The following is a 14,757-nucleotide window of genomic DNA, read 5'->3' as shown; positions in this document are numbered from 1 at the left end:
GCACCACAGGAAGCGGCTCACAGCATACCTGTGGTTTGGCGGACCGGCCGCCGCGCCTCCCCGCCGCTGCTCGCGGAGCCGCCGTCTGGGGTGCTGGGGCCTGGATTCTGCTCGGGTCGGGTTCCACCCGTTCCCACCCCGGGGCGGGGTCACAGCAGCCTCACCCTGCGCCCTGTCTCCGGGCCCCTCCGCACCAGGGACCAGACGGCTCGGTCAGGGGTGGGGTGATGGAGCGGGAACACACCTGGGACGCGACCCTGGGGAGGGGTCCCGGAGGGGAGGGGTCGGCCAGCGCCTCCTCCCACCTGGGTCTGGACGCCCTGGGGCGCCCGCTCCCAGCCAGTCTCCTCTGCATCTGGGAGGAGGCCAGGCTGCCCCAAAACGCTGACTTGGACGAAATGGTGTTTTACGGCGATTTGTTGAAAAGGGGGGAAATCCCCGTTAAGGACTTGCAGCTGTCCAAACACCGCGTCTGCCCCGCCGCCGCCCGGGCGCAATCCCCTGAATCAGCGTCTCCTGAACGCGTCCCACCTCCGCCGAGGCTCCGCGCCTCTGCCATCCCTGACTTCGATCAGTCCACACCTCTGGACAGGTCACCAGAGACCCTGATGGCTTGCCTAAGCCTCACAGCCAGTCGTGGGCAGAGCTGGCTGGAGCCTTAGGATTCTCCTCCTGATCTTTTGACACACACGCACACCCCAGCTTGGCCAACCATCCCTGCTGGCAGATGAATTGTTCCCTTTGCTCCACATTTCTGGAGCAAGACTAGTCGGTCGGTGCAGAGACACTCTTCAAGTAGTCACCGGGGAAATGCTGGAGCGAGTTGTTGCTGTGTTCTTGATGATTGATGGATTGAGGTAGTCTGGTCTCAAACTTGCCAGACAGTCAAGGATGACCTAGACATTTCTGTGCTCTTCCTGCCTCTGCCTCCCTCCCCCCGCCCTGAGGCTACAAGTGTGTGCCACCGTATGCATCATGTCCTTTAAGTCTGACGGTGAATCGAGTTGGTCACTCATTGTGGAGCTTCGCTGTGTGCCAGCTTGGCCGTGTGGGGACAGGGCGAGCAAGAGTACTAAACCAGGACCTAAGAGCCAATCCTGGCTCCACACACCGAGGCTGTGTGAGGCAGCCAATGGCTGGGCGTCTCCAGTATGCCAGAGCAAGTGAGAGTTATCCAGGTGGAGACATACCAAGGCGGCCGAGGCCACAGAGTCCCCGGGCCTGGCACACCGGCCCACACAGTGCCACCTCTAGGTCATTGGCTCTTTTTTCATCCCTGAACAGGCTCAGCCTCCGCTCCCCAGCCCTATGCCCAGCTTGGCTGAAAGAAAGACTTTTTTTCCCTGCCATTCTCTGCTTCCCTGCCTGGCCTGACTCCTGGAATGTTCCAAGCTCTCATGGCAGGAAATCCTAGCGGTTACAGTTTTGGTTTGTCACAGGTCTCTGTCCTAGCCCTGTCATTGCTGTCCCCCAAGCTTTTGCAAGCATCACCATGCTTCTCTGAGCCTGTCTCCTCAGTTGCAGAAAGGCCCTGACATCACCTTCCTCATGGAAAAGGCCACAAAATGAGCAAAAACTTCTAGGCCAGTCGGGCAGTGGTGGCTCGTGCCTTTAATCCCAGCACTTGGGAGGCAGAGGCAGGCGGATTTCTGAGTTCGAGGCCAGCCTGGTCTACAAAGTGAGTTCCAGGACAGTCAGAGCTACATAAAAACCTGCCTCGAAAAGAAAAAAAAAATGTCTAGGCCATGCCGGACACAGCATTTATGGGTTATATCTTTCTTCACTCTCCAAACACACACCTAGCATCAGACCTGGTCCCTGACTTCATGGAGGGAGTCCTTCTCCCTCTGCCTCTTCTGCTCTCTCTCCCTTCTCTCCCCCCTCCCCCCCCCCCTTTCCCCCTACCTCACATACACACACCAGTGTTGGGTAGAAGACATTGGAATGAACATGCTAGGAGCTATGGGGGAGGAGGGAGGAAGTCCCTTCCTGTAAGACCCCATCCCAAGCAGAACTCAAGGTTGCATTAGCCCTGGGTGCTGGCCCTGCTCCTGGCTAGCACTGGGCCGTTTCCTTTGGTAGCATGCCTGCTTCAGTGCCTTCCCGGCTCTATCCTCCATTAGCACTAACCATGTATAAGAAACAGGTTGGGCCTTTCCAGAGCCAGGTCTGTCCCAGGTCTCCTTGTGATGGTGTCATGACCTTTAGGCTCTGGCCTTTAAAGTAAGCCAGGAGCCATCTTGGCTTCCTCTGATACCTGCTGTGCACTGGGTCCTCTTCACCTGCTCCCCAACCCCTGCCTACCCACCAGACGGTACACTCTGACTCTACACAGCTCTGTACAGCTCGCCCAGAGTGTTCCAGCTCAGACAGCCAACTCAAGAGGGCCCTGCCCTGTCTGCTCAGGAGAGGTGAAGAGGTAGTGGCAGGGACTGGGCTCCTCTGCCCAGGTTTAAAGTCTGCCTATAATCCTAGCACTTGGGAGGCAGAGGCAGGCAGATTTCTGAGTTCAAGGCCAGCCTGGTCTACAGAGTGAGTTCCAGGACAGCTAGGGTTATACAGAGAAACCCTGTCTCAAACAAACAAACAAACAAACAAACAAACATTTTGCCTGTAGCATTGTTAGTGAGGACTTAAGACCCATTTCCTCTTTCTAGACCACAGTAGTATCCCCATAGGCTTTAGTGAAGGTTATATGTGAACTGTCAAGATAATAACGCCAGACCTGGGTAGGCGGTGGTGGCGTACACCTGTAATCCCAGTGCTCAGGAGGGAAAGGCAGATGAATCTCTGAGTTTCAGGCCAACCTGGTCTACAGAATGAGTTCCAGGACAGCCAGAGCTACACAGAGAAACTCTGCCTTGAAACAAAGCAAAGCAAAGCAAAGCAAAGCAAAGCAAAGCAAAGCAAAGCAAAGCAAAGCAAAGCAAAGCAAAACAAACAAAACACATAGGGCTGGAGGGATGGCTCAGTGGTTAAGAGTCTGCTCTTCCAGAGGTTCTGAGTTCAAATCCCAGCCATGTGAGCCCACATGGTGGCTCACAACCATCTGTAATAGGATAGGATCTGGTGCCCTCTTCTGGCGTGCACATGTACATGCAGACACAAAACCACAAGAGAATAGAGCCAGCCCCTGTGCATTGTAGGTTCGCTGTGTCTTGGCATCAAGTCACAGTCATTAAGACAGGTGGCCTGTGCTGGGGAAGGTTCCTAACGAGGCCTCGGCTTCTGAGCAAGACTTTTATAGTCTAAGTAAGCATCTCTCCCCTCTCTCTACCTCTTCCCTTTCTCGGTTTTCCTCTCCCTCTTCCCTCTGCAAAGGATGGAACCCAGGGCTTCACACATGCTAGGGAACCCCTAACCCTGAACTGTACCCTAGCCTTAAGATCCTCTTTCCACCTCTATAGCTCAAGGGAGCTCAATATGACCTTTACATGAACTCACTGGGCTCCGTGAGAAGATCGGCTTGAGTTTGACACACACAGGGACCCTGTCAGGTCAAGGCTCAGGGAGAGTAGGGGTCCTTTGAGGTCACAGAGCTGGTAAGGAGTGGGGCTGAGATTTGAACCTGGGAGCTGGGTGTGGCTCCATGGACCTTCCCTGCAGCCTCTGCTGAGAGGGATGAGAGGGAAGAGAGCTGCAGCCTAGCCCCAGCACAGAGGGTTTGGCTTCCTCAGGCTCTGTGGAGCCCAGGGTAGGGATGGAAGGGAAGCGCTTCTTCCCTGGATCTGATCGGTGAGTTCCAGGACAGCCAGGGCCACAAAGAGATCTTGTTTCAAAAAACCAAAAGAACAAAACTAAAATAACCAAACCAAACAAACAAAAAACCAAAAAAAATGAAACCAACTCCCCCCCCCAAAAAACCCCCTCAAACCTCTCCCCTTAAAAAAATGACAGCCGGGGGCTGGTGAGATGGCTCAGTGGGTAAGGGTACCCGACTGCTCTTCCGAAGGTCCGGAGTTCAAATCCCAGCAACCACATGGTGGCTCACAACCATCCCTAACGAAATCTGACTCCCTTTTCTGGAGTGTCTGAAGACAGCAACAGTGTACTTACATTAAATAAATAAATAATAATAATAAAAAATGACAGCCTATTGATATGTAATTCATGTACCCATTTAAATGTACAGAACACAGAACAGGGTTGGATCTGTGGCGCAGTTGGTAGAAATGCTGCTTAGAATGTTAGAAATCCTGGATTTAGTCTCTGGTACTGACTAAGCTAAACTAGGCTCCGTGGCTCACACCTGTAGTCCCAGCACTCAGGAGGTGGAGCTGGGAGGATCAGAAGTTCAAGGCCATGCTCAGCTAGGTAGTGAGTTTAACGCCAGCTCAGGAACCCGAGACACTGTTTCAAAAGCAATTAGTGTACAGTGCAGTTTTTATTTTTAATTTAAGACAGTCTCACTAAATAGTCCTTACTGACCTGAAACTCACTATGTAAACCAGGCTGGCCTTGAACTCACAGAAATCAGCCTGTTTATGACTCCTGAGTGCTAGGATTAAAGATGCGTGCCACCCTGCCAAGTTTAAGTTTTAATTTAATTTAATTTTTTTATACATGGGTGTTTTTCTTACATGCATACTCATATTAGCACTGCCTGATACTAGCAGTGGCCAGAAGAGGGGGTTGGATCCCCTAGAACCAGAGTTACAAGTGTTTTCCAGCCAATGTGAGCCCTGAGTGGGCAGAGTCAAGCTTGTGTCCTCTGGAAGAGCAGCCCGAGCTGACCACTGAGCCATCCTGCTAGCCCTAGACCTTAGCTGTGATTACAGTTCATGCCACCAAACCATCAGTTTTCAAACATTTCATCACCCCTATGCAGAAGGCTGTATCTGTGAGACTCACTCCCCATTTTCCCTTCCTTCAGCCCTCAACAATCCCTGATCTACTTTCTGTCTCTATAGACCGCCTAGTCTAAGCATTTAAAGGAAATGGATCTAAGCTGGGATGTAACCCAGTTCGTAGAACTGCACGTGAAGCCCTGGGTTTGATCCTGAGCCCACACACTGGATGTCACCCGTGTCATTCATGCTTGTTAAAATTCAACATAGTTATTGAACAGAAAATATGTGCCACTTCCTTTTTAATTTGTGTATATTTGTGTGTGTGTGTGTGTGTGTATGTTTGTGTATGAGCACACATGCAGAGGCCAGAGGAGGTTGTCAGACATATAGCCATGGCTGACTTTAATTTATTTGTTTGTCTGTTTGTTTGTTTTTTGAGACAGGGTTACTCTGTGTAGCCCTACCTGTCCTGGAACTTCCTGCTTAGCTCAAGGTTGGCCTCAAACTCACAGAGATCCTCTTGCCTCTGCTTCCCCAGTGCTGGGATTAAAGATGTGCACCACCTTGCTTGGCCTGGCCACTTTTAAAAAAAAGTTTAAACATTAAAAAAAAAAATTTTTTTTTAAATTTCATGTGTTTGTGCACCATGTGTGTGCAGCGCCCACAGTGGCCAGAAGAGGGTATCAGATCCCCTGGAACTAGAGTTTCAGACAGTATGAGCCTCAGTGTAGGTGCGGGGAATGAACCTGGGTCCTGTGGAAGATCAGCCTGTGCTCCTAACTGCTGACTCGTCTCTCCAGCCCCTGCAGTCACCTTATTTATCTTCTGTTCCGAGAGAGTATCTTTGGGAAGAGTGTGTTTATATATTCTTTCCTGTTGCTGTTTCTGCTGGTAGCTGTTTTGTGACACAATGACTTCTCTTAAGGAAGATCACTCTTGGAAAAGATCACTTCTTTAGTCTGGGAATGTGTCTCAGCTGGTAAAGGCTAAGCTTGGCATGTGCAAAGCCCTGGGTACAATCCCTAGCACCCCCTAAAACTGAGTTTGGTGGGTCACACCTATCATCCCAATACCAGGCAGGTAGGGGCAGGGGTCAGGAGTTCTCAGTCATCCTTTGCTGTCTACCAAGCAGGGGAGGGGGAGGAAGAGGAAGAAGAGGAGTAGGAGCAGCCAGCCAAGTGTGGCATCATGCACCTGTAACCGGAGCAGGAAGAATCAGGAAGATCTAAGCATGCTTGAGGTCAGCCTGGTCTATGTGATTCTGGGCGAAATAGAACTACACAGCAAGACCCTGTCTCAAAAACAAAACAAAAAGGGAGGGCAGGTTTCAGATTACCTGCAGCTAGGGGAGATGGAGATGAGGTGGATGTGGGTGGGGAGCAGGCCTAGCTGGAAGGGCTTGAGCCAAGTGCTAGGCTTGGTCCTGAGCCTGGGCAAGGGAGCCATGAAATGGAGCTAAGGAAGGAGGGGAGCAAGCTGGGAGAGATGTGGATGTGGAGCCCATGAATTGAGATCTCTTCCTGAAGGCATCAGACAGCTGTTTTGATTGGGAAAATGAAAAGAATTTGTGAAACGAGCTGGAGAGATGGCTCAGAGGTTAAGAACACTGGATGCTCTTCCAGAGGTCCTGGTTCAATTCCCAGCACCCACATCTGTCTCACATCTGTCTGTAACTCCAGGTCCAGGAGATCTGACACCTTCACACAGACATACATGCAGGCAAAACCCCATGGTGGGGCATAACCATCTATACTGAGAGATCTGGTGCTCTCCTCTGGCATGCAGGCATATATGGAGGCAGAACGCTGTAAAAATAATAAGTAAATATTAAAAAAAAAAGAAAGAAAGAGCCAGGCATAGTGGCGCACACCTTTAATCCCAGCAGTTGGGAGGCAGAGGCAGGTGGATTTCTGAGTTCAAGGCCAGCCTGGTCTACAGAGTGAGTTCCAGGACAGCCAGGGCTACACAGAGAAACCCTGTCTCGAAAGAAACCAACCAACCAACCAAACAAACAAACAAAAAAAACACCACCACCACTACCAAAAAAAAACAAAAACAAGAAAGAAAGAGAGAGAGAGAGAGAAAGAGAGAGAGGGAGGGAGGGAGGGAGGGAGGGAGGGAGGAAGGAAGGAAGGAAGGAAGGAAGGAAGGAAGGAAGGAAGGAAGGAAGGACTTGTGAAGCTGGGCAGTGGTGGTGCACACCTTTAATCCTATCACTCATATCTGAGTCTGAGACCAGCCTGATCTAAATACTAATTTCCATGACAGCCAGGGCTCTACACAGAGAAACAAGCAGACAGAAAACCACTTTCTGTCACCTACATGGGGTTACAGAGGGTTGTGAGCTGACACATGGGTGTTTGGGTTGGAACCCGGGTTATCTGGAAGAGCAGTCAGTGCTCTAAATACTCAGCCATTTATTGCCCCAGCCTCTATGCCCAGCTATGCCCTTTTTTTTTTTAATTTATTTTATGTTCATTGGTGTTTTGCCGGCATGTGTATCTGTGTGAAGGTGTCAGATCCCCTGGATCTGGAGTTACAGACAGATATGAGACAGATTTGGTTGCTGGGAATTGAACCAGGGTCCTCTGGAAGAGAAGCCAAGAGAGCTCTTAATCTCTAAGCCAAGCCTGGTTTTAAAAAGCATTTTTTGGAGCTGGGCAGTGGTGGTGCATACTGTTAATCCCAGCACTTAGGAGGCAGTGGCAAGTGGATTTCTGAGTTCGAGGTCAGCCTGGTCTACAGAGTGAGTTCCAGGACAGCCAGGCAGGGCTACACAGAGAAACCCTGTGTCGAAAAAGCCAAAAAGAAAAGAAAAATATTTTTGGATGCACCAAGTGGCTCAGCTGGTAAGGGCACTTGCTGGGAAGCCTTATGACTTGAGTTTGATCCCCGGGATCTACATGGTAGAAGGAAAGAACCGACTCATGCAAGTTGTCTGATGACTGCAACATTTATATGTGCCCCTCTCTCAAACACATAAGCAAAACGTAATTTAAAAGACACTTAAAAAAAAAAAAAGGTAGTGCATTGTGTGGAGAGCGTGCATACTGTTCTAGCATCCCAGTTAGGTTTGTCTTCATCTGGGGCTGCTATGGATCATGTAATGCCATGGACATTTGCATACAAGATTTGTGTAGACATATTACCCTGTTCTATTTGCCCACACTCCCTCTCTGGTGAGTATAGTATTCAAGCTGGCAGAACCCAGCCCTTGTTCTCTGAGCTCAGCTAAGGGCTGTGGGTAGCTGGGACTTGAAGGGCTGTGCAGCTGTCAGAAGGCATTTTGGAGGACAGGGACTTGAAGGATAAATAGAAGGTAACTGAGGCTCAGAATCACGAGGCTACTGGGGCCTGGGTGCTGTGCTGTAAGGAGTTCTGGGTGACAGTAAAGGTTACAGGGAGAGGAAAGGAAGGCGGGGCTCAAGATAAGGCCTTGGCTTCTGGAAGTATGGAGTCCAGATGGACATCAGCGTGATGGGGAATTGCAAGGAGCCAAGTCAAGTCCCAGACCTGCCTCCCCTATACCATCTGGGTGCTGGGGTTGGCAGTGACCCCAATATGCCCGTGTGAAGATGAAAATTCACATCTCTGAAGAGCCCCGGTGGTAGGTGGTAATTGGCAGGAAGCTGGCCTGCACATAGATGGCAGGGCCCTCATCTTGAAAAGGTTTGCTTTGGTTTGCTGAGGTCGAGGTGCTTCTCAGAGATTTAGCAGAGAGTACATACAGACCAGTGACTGAGATTTGCTTTTGAATAACAACGGATCTTAGCCTGTGGTCCTGGTGGCTGGTTTGGTGACAGCCTTCCTTCTTCTCCCTGCAGCCCATCCACAGACGCCATGCAGGGGGCTCTGATGCCCCTGCCTTCGCTGCTGCTGCTGCTGTTGCTGTTGGGGTGTGGGCCAAGAGTGTCCTCTGGCGGCGGAGCTGGGGGTGCAGCGGGCTATGCCCCGGTCAAGTACGTGCAGCCCATGCAGAAAGGACCCGTGGGACCGCCTTTCCGAGAGGGCAAAGGCCAGTACTTGGGTGAGAGCCTCCCCTACTCTCCCGTATCTAAGACCGCTCCTCCCTTCCCTAAATCCCTCCAGACCCTCTAGACCACAACTCCTCAGGGTGCAACTGAGATCTTCCCACCTTCATTTACTCTTACTTCGACTAGTCCAGGGATTCTCAGCTTTACAGGGCTGGAAACTGGCTGTGGTTGGCTGGTGCAGGTGGTCTTATAAGGGGGTGGGGCCGGGCAGGAAGATAGGTAATGAAGCAGCTTGACTGGTCTGTAATGCGGGTTATTGGCGCCGCCTGGTGGTGGGATGGCCATCAGGTCTTGCAGCCAAAAATATTCTAAGTTCATTGGGCAAGGCCTGGCTGGGAAGTTGGGTACAGGGAGTTCTGGATGAGGACACCTACAATGTTCCCAGGATAGCAACGGGACAGGGACAGCTCTAGACGCCCTCCGATATGGGGGGACAGCTCTGGGAGTGTTCTCTGTGAGCAGATACTTTGTTCCTCCACATTACTCTTCATATTGCCATGGGGGATTGGATAGATGAGGTACCCAGCTTCCATTGTCCAGATCTCTGACTGTCCCCTTCTCTCTCTTTCAGAAATGCCTCTACCGATGCTGCCAATGGACTTGAAAGGAGAGCCAGGTCCCCCTGGGAAGCCGGGACCTCGGGGTCCCCCTGGGCCACCTGGCTTCCCAGGAAAACCAGGCACTGGAAAACCTGGGGTCCATGGACAACCAGGCCCTGCTGGCCCCCCTGGCTTCTCCCGGATGGGCAAAGCTGGTCCCCCAGGGCTCCCAGGCAAGGTTGGACCACCAGGGCAGCCAGGGCTACGGGGGGAGCCAGGGCTACGAGGGGACCAGGGCCTCCGGGGGCCCCCAGGACCCCCTGGCCTTCCTGGTCCCTCAGGTATTACTGTCCCTGGAAAACCAGGTGCCCAGGGGGCTCCAGGGCCTCCAGGATTTAGGGGGGAGCCAGGACCCCAGGGAGAGCCTGGGCCCCGAGGAGATAGGGGCCTCAAAGGGGATAATGGAGTGGGCCAACCAGGGCTGCCTGGTGTCCCTGGACAGGCAGGTGCCCCTGGGCCTCCTGGGCTGCCCGGTCCAGCTGGCTTGGGCAAACCAGGTTTGGATGGGATACCAGGAGCCCCAGGAGACAAAGGTGATTCTGGCCCCCCTGGGGTTCCAGGTTCTAGGGGAGAGCCAGGAGCTGTGGGTCCAAAAGGCCCTCCTGGGGTAGATGGTGTGGGGATACCAGGGGCAGCAGGGGTGCCAGGGCCACAGGGTCCAGTAGGGGCTAAAGGAGAGCCAGGGCTCCGGGGCCCCCCTGGCCTGATAGGCCCTGTTGGCTATGGGATGCCAGGAAAACCAGGACCTAAGGGAGACAGGGGCCCAGTTGGGGCCCCAGGGCTCTTAGGAGACAGAGGTGAGCCAGGAGAGGATGGGAAGCCAGGGGAGCAGGGTCCACAGGGACTTGGGGGTCCACCTGGCCTTCCTGGGTCTGCAGGGCTTCCTGGTAGACGTGGGCCCCCTGGGTCAAAGGGAGAGGTAGGACCTGGAGGTCCCCCAGGAGTGCCTGGCATTCGAGGAGACCAAGGGCCTAATGGCCTGGCTGGGAAGCCTGGGCTCCCTGGTGAGAGGGGACTTCCTGGGGCCCATGGACCTCCTGGACCGACTGGGCCTAAGGGTGAGCCAGGTTTTACAGGTCGCCCTGGAGGGCCAGGGGTGGCAGGAGCCCTAGGACAGAAAGGTGACTTGGGGCTTCCTGGGCAGCCCGGCTTGAGGGGTCCCTCTGGAATCCCAGGGCTCCAGGGCCCAGCTGGCCCTATTGGGCCTCAGGGTCTGCCAGGCCTGAAGGGTGAACCAGGCCTTCCAGGGCCTCCTGGAGAGGGAAAAGTAGGGGAGCCTGGCTCTGCTGGTCCCACAGGGCCCCCTGGAGTCCCTGGCTCCCCAGGACTCACAGGTCCTCCTGGGCCCCCTGGGCCTCCTGGGCCTCCTGGTGCCCCCGGAGCCCTGGATGAGACTGGTATCGCAGGCTTGCATCTGCCCAATGGTGGCGTGGAGGGAGCTGTACTGGGCAAAGGAGGCAAGCCACAGTTTGGGCTTGGTGAGCTGTCAGCCCACGCCACTCCAGCCTTTACTGCAGTGCTCACTTCCCCCTTCCCTGCCTCGGGCATGCCGGTTAGGTTTGACCGGACTCTCTACAATGGCCACAGCGGCTACAACCCAGCCACTGGCATCTTCACCTGCCCCGTGGGAGGGGTCTACTACTTTGCATACCATGTGCATGTCAAGGGCACCAATGTGTGGGTAGCCCTGTACAAGAACAACGTGCCGGCCACCTACACATACGACGAATACAAGAAGGGCTACCTGGACCAAGCTTCGGGAGGGGCTGTGCTCCAGCTGCGGCCCAATGACCAGGTGTGGGTGCAGATGCCCTCAGACCAGGCCAATGGTCTCTACTCCACTGAGTACATCCATTCGTCCTTCTCAGGATTCTTGCTCTGTCCCACATAACCCGTGGGGGGGCCCTGCTGCCCTGGCCTCCTCTTCTTTAGGGATAGAGAGACCTTTCCAGTTACAGAGATTTCCATCGGAAGGAAAGAACCAAAAAGCTCAACAGGGGCAGCGGCGGCCTTCTTCTTGCCCCGAGAAAACTGACCTGCTTTCTGTAGGCTGAAGTCGTTTCTGGAAGAGGGTGGCCTAATTTCCTTTCCCCCAGGTGCACTGTGGGGGTTGTTCCTCTGTTCTGGACCTGCCTGGTCTGCAGGCAGCACCCCAGAGTACTCAGCCTGGGCCCCCTCGTGAGTCCTGGAAGCTGCTGGGAGAGATGGTTTTCCTGTTGGCCTTCGATGGCATGGAATGAGCCCAGGGCTTCCTGTGTTCGCTGGGTCTCTTCCAGCTCCCCGGGAGCCTCCAGCATCTGATACGACATTAGGTTCTCTGAGGTTTTTGTTTCCTGTTGGGAGAAAGGAAGAAGGGAATGGGGACCATAGAGGCAGTCCATATGGATAGATGCCTGGAGTGATGTTGTGAGCTCAGACCAGTCCTGGTGGGGACAGTTGTATGGCCTCTGGAAGACTCCTGAAGCAGTCATCTGTGGAGATCAGTGAGAGGACATGGGTCAGGGGCAAGCTGGTCACTCTTCTGTTTCCCTGGCTGTCTCCATTGGCTCTAGTTCTTCAGTATGAGGGTAGACACATGGGCTGAGACGGGACTCTGTGTAGTGTCTATACAGATTGCAGAGCCAACCAGGACTGATGATCAAGCAAACACGATGCCCCTCCCTCTTTCTTCTCACCTGCTGGGGGGTTGGGGTAATTCAGACTGTTAGGGGAGGCTTGGCAACCCCAAACTAAGTGTCTTCAAGGCAGAGAGCCTCTCGTTGGGCCCTCTGATCACAGGCACACAAGCTTGTGGGTGAAGACCTCTGTTTCTCCTTAATAAGAACCATGCTGTGGGTATTTAGTGTCTACTAGAGGGGCTCATCTGCGGGCACTTCCTCCCTCTCCGCCCTCCGCTTCCAATTTCCTGTTCGAAGCAGTAGAGGGCCCAGGAGGCTAAGGCTCTGAAAGAAAGGATGCCAGCAGGCCCCACTGGAATGAGCCGGCTCTGGAGGCTCCTACCCTCCTCCCTAATCAGGATGCTCCTGCAGGAAACAGGCGGGCTTGCTTCCCAGCTGGGCTCAATGCTGGGGGTAGGGATGGTGGACATTCTTCCTAATGTAGGGATGGCTGCTTTTTCTGGTTCATGACTTTCTCCAGCCCTCACCTAGTCAGCCCACTTCCCTGACCAAGTGGGAATCTGGGACATCGAATAGGCAACCCAGCTTGGGCTCCAATTTGGGCACAGTCAGCTGCCCGCGTGACACACTGAGGAGGAAGGCCTAGACTCCTTCCCCCAGCCTGCAACTGCAAAGCAGCCTAGTGGACCTGCTCACTTCAGTTTCCAAAGGGGGATCTGCCTGCGACAGCAAGGAAAAAAGTTCTGCCTGGGACTCTTGAGTCCTTTTTTTTTCTGCCACACCTAAGAGGACCAGCTAGAGACTCCCAGGATCCCTGTGGGGCCTTTTCAGTCTCCTCCTTCCCCAGGTCAAAGCCACTAATCCAATGGGTTCTGGCAGTAAGAGATTAGTCAACTCCCAGAGGGAGCCCTGAAGGCTGGCTCAGGGCAGAGCTGCCAGACCCCACCCCGAAGCCTTTAGGGAAGGATTGGAGCTGTAGATGTCACTGACCAGCGTTGACAAACAATGTCAGGCTTTAACTATGACAACTCCACTTACCCTGTGCATTTTTGTATTTTGGGTCTCTTTTTTTTTTTTTTTTAAAGATTAAGGTTTCCACTTGGGATTTCATTTCTAACCTGGTATAGGAAGTTCCTCTCTATTTACCACATATCACACATCAGGTTCAGGGAAAATGCACCGGGAATCAGAGAAAATGGGATTTCTTTTTGAAAAGACAACGACAGTCCTGTTATTGACCACCCCCAATAAAACCTGTTGTAGAAACACCATGCTCTGACTCCGGCCTCGATACAGACATGTTTCATGGGCAGCCAGTTGCTTCTCTAGCTTCTCATTCAGGCTCCCGAGGCCCTTAGAGCACTGCCTGCTCCCCTGCTGCCGCCTCAGCGCCACCAGGCAAACTCGGAGGCAGTCTATGAAACCCAAGAAGGGCAGTGGCTGGAGCGGGATTGAACTTTGCTGGAACATTCCTGTAAGCTCTCAGGAGCGGTGGAGCATGACAGTTGGCTCGGGATCTCAGGGGCCAAGTTACAACATCTGATACAAATTATGAATGAAATTGTGAGTCTTTGGTCCTGAGGATGGGCTTGGGCTAGGCCCAGTGCTGAGGACAGGGTAGAAGGCGCTGTGCTGTGCAGAAGCGTCTATTTACAGCTTGCTAGGCACAGGAGCAGCACACTTATGTCCTTGGCTCTGAGGATCTGGGACATCAGATCCTGATACAAGCCACGTCCTTCTATCTGCTTACCCTGATAGAACCTCAGTTGGCAGGAAGCCAACTGCCTGACATGAGTCATGAAACCTCAGGCCATCCACTGAGCTAGCTGCACAAACTCGTCCCTTCACTGAACCTGGAAGGATGCTCAGAGATCATCCTCATGGTTTATGGGAAGGTGTCAACTGTCTTTTGTTGTTGTTTTTGGTTTTTTTGAGACAGGGTTTAACTATGTAGCTCTGGCTGTCCTGGAACTTGCTCTGTAGACCAGATGGCCTTGAACCCAAAGATCTACCTGCCTCTGCCTCACGAGTGCCAGGATTAAAGACATGCACCACTATGTCCAGTTTCAACTGTCCTTTATAATAGATGCTGTACAAAACTTCCGTCCTGGCCAAGGCTGTTGTGTTTATAAAAAGATAGAGAGAAGCCGGGCGTGGTGGCGCACGCCTTTAATCCCAGCACTCGGGAGGCAGAGGCAGGCGGATTTCTGAGTTCGAGGCCAGCCTGGTCTACAAAGTGAGTTCCAGGACAGCCAGGGCTATACAGAGAAACCCTGTCTCGAAAAACCAAAAAAAAAAAAAAAAAAGATAGAGAGAAGGGATGTGTTTTGGAGGAGGTGTAGTCAGGTATGGGGGAAGGGGTTGTCTCGGTGGGCCCATGCTGAGGCATCCCTTCCCCCTGAGGGACCAGCCACATGACAGTGTAGTATAGAATAGAGTTTATTCAGGGCATGGGGAGGAGGGGAGTTAAGAGGATAGTAGAGTCAGGGAGAGAAAGAGAGAGAGAGAGAGAGGAAGAAGAGGAAGAAGGAAGAGGAGGAGAAGGGGGAGGAAGAGGAAGAGGAGAAGGAGGAGGAGGAGGAAGAAGAGGAGGAGGAAGAGGAGGAGGAGGAGGAAGAGGAGGAGGAGGGGGAAGAGGAGGAGGAGGAGGAAGAGGAGGAGGAGGGGGAAGAGGAGGAGGAATAGAGGCAAGCCATGAGCATGTGGAGAGGGAGGA

General features: G+C 53.1%; 1 protein-coding gene across 1 annotated transcript in view; it reads left to right on the top strand.

Annotated features, from left to right (window-relative positions):
* The window catches only part of Col8a2 (collagen type VIII alpha 2 chain), a 28,086-nt gene extending 14,014 nt beyond the window's left edge, over window positions 1–14,072 (top strand). The window contains exons 3-4 of the mRNA XM_021161162.2: window positions 8,615–8,817; window positions 9,396–14,072. Coding sequence (XP_021016821.1) covers window positions 8,631–8,817; window positions 9,396–11,314 — 2,106 coding nt within the window. The 5' untranslated portion in view covers window positions 8,615–8,630 and the 3' untranslated portion in view covers window positions 11,315–14,072. The remainder of the gene's footprint in view (window positions 1–8,614; window positions 8,818–9,395) is intronic.
* The last annotated feature ends 685 nt before the right edge of the window (window positions 14,073–14,757 follow it).

The sequence above is a fragment of the Mus caroli genome, unplaced genomic scaffold (assembly GCF_978045245.1).
Source record: "Mus caroli unplaced genomic scaffold, Mus_caroli_1 scaffold_6, whole genome shotgun sequence".
NCBI lineage: Eukaryota > Metazoa > Chordata > Mammalia > Rodentia > Muridae > Mus > Mus caroli.
Note: the sequence above shows the minus strand (reverse complement) of the source record. Positions and strands in the feature narration are given on the sequence as shown.